We start from the raw sequence: 10505 nt of genomic DNA on the forward strand, positions 1-10505 counted from the left end.
CTTCAGGTTTGCCCTGCCATAAAAGACGAAGGTCGACATATATAGAGATAATATCAAGTGGTGGTACTTTTTACCCTTGTCGACAAACGTTTTGATCCCGCAAATCCGGCTCTTTGAAATAGTGGCGCCTCTTCGATCTTTGAATACGCCTCTTCGATTTCTGAGCAGGCGCCCCTTCGATTTCTGAACGACGCCCCTTCGCTTTCTGAACGACACGTGGTAGTGCAGATGCGGCTCCTTTTGACAAAGCTGCACGCGTCTTCTGAAAAGCAGAGAAAGCGTCGCCGAACTTTGCGCTTGTCGGCTAAAGATGTGTAGATGCGATGATGGCCTCCACGTGTTTTCAGCTTTGTCAGAAATCTTTTGACAAAGTTGAACGCGTTTTCTGAAAAGCCGAGGGAGCGTCGCCTAAATTACGCCGGAAAATCTGGCTCTTTGAATCGGTGGACGCGTCGTCTTGGCTTTTTATAGAGCTATCAATCACCCCTACACACACACTCTGAAGATTTCCCATTCCTGAAACTCGACTCCAGCCCTTTGTGAAATTTTAACTCCATCCACCCCTTCTCTTTGAACATCGTTGAAAAAAAATGGCGAACTCATCGAACCTTAGCTTAGATTTGAGTCTCAGCAGCGATCCAGTTGCGCCCCGTCAAGGTAATGTATGGCGCCCTTCTTTTTTATCTTCTAACGGTCCTCTTTCAGGTGAAGACTCTGTGATGCAGGACGCCACAACAGCTACAATAGTAGCTAAAAACCTCCTCACTCCAAAAGATAGTAGGCTGCTGTCAGGACGGTCCGATGAGTTGGCCGTTCAAGAGTCCCTCGCACTTAGTGTTCAGTGTGCGAGTTCTGTGTCCAACATGGGCCAACGCCTGCTTGCTCGGTCCCGCCAAGTGGAATCGTTGATGGCAGAGGTGGAAAGACTTAAGCAAGAGATCCAGCAGCTTAAGTACGAGAATAGAAGTTTGCATGTGCTTGCAAATAACTATTCGTCGGGGATGAAGAGGAAGCTTGATGAGCTGCAAGAATCTGAGGGTCGAATTCACAGTGACCGTCAAAGGCTTGCGTCTTATCTCCAGAGGCACCTTTTTCCTGGGTCATCCAGCGCTTGGCCAAGTATTGAGGCCTGGAATGCTCTAGCTCCGATGCCTTCCGCTCCGTTGGCTTCCGCTCCGATGCCTCCCGCTTCTATGCCTCCCGCTTCTGCGCCTCGTAGTGGGGCTTCACGCAAACAACCTTTGTGAAGCTCCACCTTTTTCCATGTTTAGTATCTTTCTATCTCTCTTTTTTTTTTTTTTTTTTTTTTTTTTATTATTTTTTTTTTATTAACATAAATAAAATCAAACGGCATGGAATTGGTCCTTGAATGGAAGGTGATACTTGAAGTGAACCGGCAATGGTTTGAATTCTAGTGTAGGTGCCTGATTCATAAAAAACAGCAAGTTAGTATAAAATGTAAAGGAATTTGAAAAAAACTTACTTGTTTTGTCCGACAAGAACTCAATGACAAACACCACTCCTTTGAAAGTTTCAGGGATATTGGACTTGGCCAGATTGCAAGTGATGGTTATGACTTGTCCAATGTCATCAAATTTAACTTCTTTGGATTTTGTGGTTTCAAGAACGTCCTCTTTGATGAATTCATGACATTCCCTACTTGTCACCTTTGAAAGGGCTTCCAAGATGTCTTTTTCACCTTCTTCTTCCTTGAAAGTCATGAATCTGCAAGGAAGAGATTTGCAATCCCTCCTAATCCCCGGCAACGGCGCCAAAATTTGATGCGTGATTTATACGCACACAAATTAAACCCTCTTTTCGTCAAATTGTAGTATAAGTATAAGTAGGGATCGTTCTGGACCGGGGATTAGGAGGGATTGTTAATCACTTGGATTTGACTCAAAAACGTAAAAACGCAATATAAAACACTAAATTAGACTCAAAGAATGTAAAACTAAACTTTAAAACTCTAAAACAAACCAAGAACTCAAAATGCTTTTAAAAAACACAAACTAAAATGATTTCTAACTAAATTGACATTAAAGTAAAGGGGGATTTAAGTTTATACGAAATTAAATTAAATGAACAAATTAAAACAGAATGTAAATATGAAATTGATGAAATGGAATGAATGGATGATAGAATAGCTAAGGGGGTCATCTCCACATATGTTACACTTGCATAATAAAAAGATTTCGAATCACCCCCTAGCTAAGGGGGGGTTTAGTTCCTCATACAAAACAAAGAGAATTAAAATTAAACATTGAAATCAAAGAAACACCTAAACATTCCAACAACTCAAACTTGAATTGTATGAACGTTTAGGCCTTCTTCTCTTCCTCTTTATTGTAGCATAAGGTCTAAGGATAGTTGGTTTGGGGGAATGGAAGTGTGGAATGGAGTGAGGAGTGATGGAAATGGAAAGATGGTTTTTGGATTCTAAGGGAGACTCACGGCTAAGAGAGAAAGGGATGTGTTTGTGGTGTGTTGTGTATGAAATGAGATGTCCATGAATGAATGAATGCAAGGGTATTTATAGGAGTAGTGGAGGGAACATATGGCTATGTCATTTGTAGGTGAAGTAGGTGGATGTTGTAGGTGAAGTGGATGTTGTAGGTGAAGTAGGTGGATGTTGTAGGTGAAGTAGGTGGATGTTGTAGGTGAAGTGGATGTTGTAGGTGAAGTAAGTGGATGTTGTAGGTGAAGTAGGTGGATGTTTGTAGGTGAAGTAGGTGGATGATATTTTAAGTGATAAGTGATAAGTGATATGATATGTGGTTATGATATGATAAGTGGTTAAGTGGTGATGATAAGTGATAAGTGATTAAGTGATATGATATGTGGTGATGATAAGTGATAAGTGCATGTGGGTTAACTAATGAAGGAAATGCATGTGCAATGACAATTGTTAGAATGGATGTGTGTTATGCATGCATGATTGGGATTAGGAAAGGTTTAAATGTCCTAAAACTAAAGAGAACAAGGTTCCAACACTTTGGCTCCAATTAGGTCTTCAATTCGTCCAACACTTTGGCTTCAAGCATAAGCTATCCGTCCTTAGCCCAAAAGTGCTCCAAAAGTCCCCAAAATGCATCTTTTTGCTCCTTTAGCCCTTTGGACCTACAAACACACGAAAATAGCTTAAAGTACTAAAATAACTAAAGAAACATAACGTAAATGTACAAGAACAAGCCATTTAAGTCGCATAAATATGCTCCTATCAGAAACCATAATATAAATTACAAAATAAGAACAAACCAGCTGCTCTGAAGTTGAGTTGCTTGTCCACCATTTTGTGATTACCGTAGTTTTTGTAACCATTCATCCTATTTATCATTGGCTAAAACATAATCTCCACACAATACGGTTGCATTTCATCAATTCACGTATACCCACAATTTAACAATTTTGATAAAAATTAACATTTTCACATCATCTTCCTAGGTGTTCATCTACCCCTTCGGACCTGAACTTCTGTCTCGTAATCGCATCTTCTAATTAGAGCGTCTGTAGGCCTTCATTTCACATGTCCAAACCACCTTAACTGATTTTCTCTTATCTTTCCTTCAATCTCGGCTACTCCTACTTTACCTCATATATCCTCATTCCTAATCCTATCCTTTCTCGTGCGCCCACACATCCAACGAAGTATTCTCATCTCTGCTACACTCATTTTATCTACGTGTTGATGCTTCACCGCCGAACATTCCGTGCCATAAAGCATTGATGGCCTTATTGCCGTCCTATAAAATTTCCCTTGAGTTTTAGTGGCATACGACAGTCGCACAACACACCTGATGCACTCTTCTACTCAGGGCCCTCTCTGATATTTTGGGGGCCCTATACAAAATTTATAAAGGGGCCATTTTTTAAGATAATTTTAAAAAAAATAAAAAATAAAAAAAAACATAGGACAATATATTGGTGCTAGAAAGCAATAATTTAAATCAAAACAAACTTTAAGACTCACCAAGTGTAAGTTTACAAATGTCACATAAATAATAGGTAAAAAAAAGTTACAAACATAACCTTTACTAAATAATAAAAAAACAGTTTAATCTTAAGCAACCAAATAAGAAATAAAAGCTTAAAAAAGCTCTTAATTTTGAAGTTTGACTTGAATATATAGCATTATTATATAATAAAATTGAAAAGAAAAATCGTTTTTAAGGAGTTATTATTTGCACTCCAAATATTTCATTATGCACTTCAAATTTTCATATTTAGAAAGAAAAAAATTACACTTATAAGAAGTGCACAATGAGATTTCAACGTGCTAACAAAATTCTTTCTAAAATTTACACTTATAAGAAGTGCACAATGAGATTTTCATGTACTAACAAAAGTAATTTTTTTTAATATATAAAATTATTACATATAAATATAAGGTAACAAAATTTTTTAGAAGCCCTTCATGTGACATCCCACATCGCCCAGGGGAGTAATCCTTAAATGTATATTCCCATCCTTACCTAGCACGAGGCCTTTTGGGAGCTCACTGGCTTCGGGTTCCGTAGGAACTCCGAAGTTAAGCGAGAAGGGAGCTAGAGCAATCCCATGATGGGTGACCCACTGAGAAGTTGCTCGTGAGTTCCCAAAAACAAAACCGTGAGGGAATGGTAAGCCCAAAGCGGACAATATCGTGCTACGGCGATGGAGCAGGCTCGGGAAGTGATCCGCCCCGGGCCGGGATGTGACACTTCAAATTTAGGGGCCCTGTGCGATTGCACATTTTGCTCCCTTTCAACGCCGCCTCTGCTTCTACTTCATCCATCCAGCTTGTATTCTATGGTTGAGGTCTCCATCCAACTCTCTATTCTTTTGCAAGATAGATCCTAGGTGGCGAAAGCTGTCGCTCTTTGGTATTTCCTGATCTCCAATCCTCACCCCCAACTCATTTGAACCTCCGTTCGCACTGAACTTGCACTCCATATATTCTATCTTTGACCGACTTCGATGAAGACCTTTAGATTCCAACACTTCTCTCCAAGGGTTAAGCTTCGCATTGACTCCTTCCTGAGTTTCATCTATTAACACTATATCGTCTGCAAAAAGTATACACCAAGGAATATCTTCTTGAATATGTCTCATTAACTCATCCATTACCAATGCAATAAGGTAAGGACTTAAAGATGAGCCTTGATGTAACCCTATAGTTATGGGAAAGTTTTTGGTTTGTCCTTCGTGAGTTCTTACTACAGTCTTTGTTCCATCATACATATCCTTTATAACTTGGATATATGCTACTCGTACTCATTTCTTCTTTAAAATCCGCAAAGAATGTCTCTTGGGACCCTATCATACATTTTTTTTTCCAAATCTTTAAATACCATGTGCAAATCCTTTTTCATATCTCTATATCTTTCCATAAATCTTCGTACGAGATAGATTACCTCCATGGTTGAGCGTCTTGGCATGAACCCTAATTGATTGTCCAAGACCCGTGTCTCTTGCCTCAGTCTATGCTCAGTTACTCTCTCCCAAAGCTTCATTGTATGGCTTATTAACTTAATACCCCTACAGTCAGGGACGGTGACACACCCCGACCGAGATCAGGGCGTGCTGGCCGTCACGCGAAGGTGACGTAACCATGTGCGCGTGCGGAAGCTAATGAGAAGGTAATATAAAAGTACGAATAATTAAAAACCTAAAAGCATACAAAGTACTAGTGTATGTGAGACACAATTCAGAGCAAGTCTACAACAGTCCAAAAGGAAAAGATACGACATATTTACACCCAAAGGTGACCCTACAATGGTGAGTGTCTGTCAGAAATGCCGGGACGCCCTCTGGGATAAACCACCGAACTTGCTAGACCACTAGAACCTGGAGGGGCGCAAAAACAAAAGCGTGAGTGGGCAAAAACAAAGTTCTTTGAAAACTCTTTAGCAAAATACATTCTAACCCCTCGCCGTAAAACCTGTATACTTCCCAGAAAATGAACATATATACATATGTATAGATATGTCAATCATGCTCCATGATATGCCATTCATGCTCACAATATGCCATTCATGCTCACAATATGCCATTCATGCTCAAGAATATGCCACAACAGAGTCTTATAATCCAGTATAAATGCTCAAGCGTAAATCACATCAACAACATATAATCTAGCAGCCGGGAGTCACCTAACGTGACCTGTACGGCTGCATCTAGAGCTCCACTCTCAACTCGATAACTGAATCTGCACACAAGTCGGAACCACCTAACGTGGTCTGTACGACAGGCTGGGTGTAATATATATATATGTATACTCTAGTGCTACGATCACGTGAAGCTGTGCGATAAATCGCGGGTCACCTACAAGTCGGAACCACCTATTGTGGTCTGTACGACAGGCTTGCACCTATCTTGGATCCAAGGCGAGCATGCGGTGCTGGTGAACATACACGTGAAGGCTGTGCCCTGGCCCTGGGCGGGAGCACTAACACCGGGGGTGCAGATTATGAGCTCTCTAAGCATTTCAAACTACTATTGCATAATAAACAGGAATGCATAACCACATGAATACCGCTTACCTGGCACTTACCTGTGCGTCCACAGCACTAAATACACATTTATATATATGTATGCCAATACTAATACATGCGATGATGCGTAAACAATATTCAAATGATGCATGGCATAAAACATATAACCTTTTCTATTTAATTTCTGGGAATTAATATGTATATAGGTATATACGGAAAACAAAAGCCCACTCACTGGTAATTAGAAGGGTCGTAGCCCCCCTGCCTCGAGTGTGTACGCTCGTCCTCGGAATACGAATCACCTAAACGCGACAAAGTTACGAAAACGTTAATTTAAAAGCACCTAAGCAACTTCTCGTAATAACTTCTCATACATTGCTCAAATTGGACAATTGAATATACCAACGTGACCTACACAACCTCAGGATCACACACATATTTTTAGAAAAATTTTTGGACCACGCACGCGCCCCCACGCGCCTGAACACGCACGGACCTACGCGCCCCCACGCGCGGCCCACGTGCACTGCACACTGACGGTGTCAACAGACGCCGTCAGGAATATTCCGTTAACTGACGGAATATTCCGTCAAATCTAACCAGATTTCGTCCACTGCCGTTAGGAATATTCCGTTAGACTTAACGGAATATTCCCCTGTCTTCTCCGGCGAACCTCCGGCGCCGGCGACGGCGCCGGAAAACTGGGAATTTTTCAAACCTTGTTTTCTCCTTCGTTTTTCAACCAAATTTCACGTTCTTTATACCAAAATGAAGCCTAGGACTAGTAGAACAACGTTAGACTAGTTTTAAGGCCTAAAAATTAAAGAATCTCACCTGTCTTCAAGGTCAAAACTCGGCCAACTTTGCACAGGACGATCGTGACGTCCAAATTCACCCAACGAACTACTCCGAGGCTCCTTGGGACCTCACAAACACATCTACAAGCTTAGAATCTCCTAAAACAAGCTAGATTAGGTTTGCATGAACAGTGCAATAATCGGACCTCGTTGAAACGACGTGAAAACATCTATATTCTTACCTGAAAATGGCACCTTTGAACTCCTCTCAGCTCCACGAACACGATGGTGGTCTTGGTTTCTTAATTGGTGTAGGTTTGAGTAGGTTTTGTGTGTATGGTCCGTGTGTTGAGAAGAGAAGAAGAAGAAGAGGAATAATGGAGCTCGGGGAGGGAGAGAGAGAGTGAGAGAAAAAGAAAGAGACAGAGTGAGGGAATGAGGGAGGGAATCCCGGAAAGTTAAAGTGTGTGTGTGTGTGGGTGTAATCCAATACATTCCACACCACACCAACAACTAATAACGTGACAAAAACGATCTAGGGGTAAAATCGTAAATTCAATGTACGTTTCTATAAATCCCGGGACGGGATGTTACAGACGGAGCCACATGGAGGCCAGGCTAGGCCTAGGCCTATCCTGAAATTTTAAATATATATAGTGTATTTTGACAATCCCATCATCCCATGGGTTCGAAACTCATTGACATCAACAACCTTTTGATTTTTTTAGTTTAAACTAAACTTATAGTTAGGTTTTTGGTTTACAATATATAACAACTAATTTCAAATCAGAGGAAAATCCAATTATGTTGAAAGTAAAATCTCATGGTGATAGTTTTGAATTATGACCTTAAATTTTTGTTTGAATTTTCTTTTTTGTTTTTTTTTTATTGATGCTCGTAAATAAGTGTTGTTCTTATAATATAATCATCCCAAATGTTTCATAATAATTTAAAACCCCATTACTCTTGTTTGATAAATTTTATGTGCCAATAAAAAAAAATTTAAATTTTCTCAAAGTAATTATATTGCTATATTTAATCTAATTTCTTTTATGTGTCTCAAATGCCCCTCCTAAGCAAAATTTATGGCTCTGCCATTGCCTATAATTCATGCAGTTTTGTACATCGTCATTATTCTTGTAGATAGGCACCAAAACAAGATGAGAGAAAATCAGTTAAGATGGTTTGGACATGTGAAAAGACAAAAAAAATCCCATATGAAGGATGCATGTTGAAGCCACCATAAAAACGAGGCAACCACGCCCTAGCCTTCATGATGAACACCACAAGCCTGGTCCGATAGTCGCCACCCAAAGAGTTAGTGGAACGAAACTTTGATGCTGAAGAAACCACTGCCCATTTTGCGATGGAAGGTAGCGGCACAAGGACCATACAGTTTTGCGTTCGAGGTTTTTTTTTTGTTTTTTTTTTTTTTCTTGGCATACATTATCTGTCTAATTCATCCCCATGTCGGTTTATATGGGCTCTATTGTCATAAACTATAGTTTATAACTTTATTGGGCTTAGCCTGCATTTTGCTTTGTTATTGGGCTCCGCTAATGTGAGTGGATGTTATCAAAACAAAGTTGACCACACCCAACACCCACTCTCCTCTTCCGCCCCCGCCCCCGCCTCCACTTCCTCCTCCTCCTTCCTCTGTTTTGTCGTCGTTGGAACATTCCTTTCACAGTCGGTCAATGAAAATACAGTCAATTTTGTACAGAAATACAATATTTGATTTATTCGCAACGCACTGAAAATTCAAATACTTTCTTGTCCGAGCAGATGTTTGATATGATGAGAAGAGTAACACGAGCATGATAGGAGCTGTGCCATTCGGGTTGCTGGCTGCGTGCGTCGTCGTTTTGGTCCCAATGGCCATGGCCGGATACCATCTCAGCCGCAAAAAGATGCTTTTCTTCAGCGGCGCTCTCTTCATCACTCTCGCCATCGGCGTCCACCTCACCCCTTACTTCCCCTCCGTCAACGACTTCGTCACCACCGTCTCCTCCGTCGTCGTCTTCGAGAACCGCCGCGACTCTTGCCTCTCCCACCTCCACGACGTTGTTTGGGAGGTTACCCCTTCCCCCAATTTCAACGCCCTCGACAACAACACCGTCAATTACGACAAGTCCTGGGCTTGGCCTTCTTCCTTCGCCGTTTCTGCATGTGGATTTCAGAAGCTGGGTCGTTTCGACGCCTCCGATCTGCTCAACGGCTCCTGGGTCGTGGTGGCCGGAGACTCTCAGGCGAGGCTGGTGGCGCTTTCGCTGCTCAGCCTGGTTCTGGATTCTGGGCCGCTGGAGAAGGTTAACAAGGATCTGTTCAAGAGGCACAGTGATTATCAGATTGTGGTGGGCGAGATTGGGATGCGATTGGATTTCATCTGGGCTCCTTATACTGTGAATTTGACCAATCTGGTGTCGAAGTTCAAGCGAAATCGGAACTTCCCGGATGTGTTGGTGATGGGTTCTGGGCTATGGCACATGCTGCACTTCACCAACGCTTCAGATTTCCGTGTTCAACTGCAATCACTCAGGAGATCTGCGGCGTCCTTGTTGCCAGTTTCGCCGGAGACTGGCTCTGAAAAGCCGGAAACCATCTCGGCTTCAGGCTCTGGTTCGGCCCGGACGCCACACTTGTTCTGGGTTGGCATGCCCACGTTGATAAACTCGATGTTGAATACGGAGGAGAAGAGGGAGAAGATGACTGATGTAATGCGGGGTGAGTACGATAAGGAGCTTCAAAAGAGTAAGCTTTTGCGGAAGTCGGGCGGTCCGCTTTGGTTACTGGACATTGAGTCCCTGAGTTGGAATTGCGGGGTTAGATGTACGGTTGATGGAATGCATTATGATATGCGTGTTTACGAAGCAGTGCTGCACATCATGCTAAATGCATTGCTCATCGAGTCTCACCAGAAGCTTTGATTTGATTCTTTTTGTTTTCTCTTGGTATATGTCCTGCTCCGGCTCGCTGGTTCGATTTCATATGGAGTGAGCTTTTGATTCGTCTGAGAGGTTGGTTGGCTCCTTTGCTTCCTCCTCTTATCTTGCATCTTCGGTTTCTGCCAGGTTTCTCTCTTGGCCTCGGAAAACTCGGTATAGTTTATGTGAGATAGCAGTTGAGATTGAAATTCATTTGTATCTGATTTGCATTAATCTGAATATTGAATATACTTACTTGTATTGTGTAGTATATACTCAAGGCAATTCACAAAGAGCTTCCTGGATAGAAA

The 10505-nt window shown here is 41.6% G+C and overlaps 1 protein-coding gene across 1 annotated transcript; it reads left to right on the plus strand.

Annotated features, from left to right (window-relative positions):
- Positions 1 to 9087: 9087 nt before the first annotated feature.
- LOC103956791 (protein ALTERED XYLOGLUCAN 9-like) lies at positions 9088 to 10505 on the plus strand. Its single transcript, XM_009368830.3, has one exon. It carries the CDS (start codon positions 9088 to 9090, stop codon positions 10195 to 10197), a length of 1110 nt encoding a protein of 369 aa, XP_009367105.2. The 3' UTR covers positions 10198 to 10505.

This window comes from the organism of the source record quoted next, unplaced genomic scaffold, assembly GCF_019419815.1.
Source record: "Pyrus x bretschneideri cultivar Hongxiangsu unplaced genomic scaffold, Pyrus_bretschneideri_v1 Contig41, whole genome shotgun sequence".
In the NCBI taxonomy this organism is placed as follows: domain Eukaryota; kingdom Viridiplantae; phylum Streptophyta; class Magnoliopsida; order Rosales; family Rosaceae; genus Pyrus; species Pyrus x bretschneideri.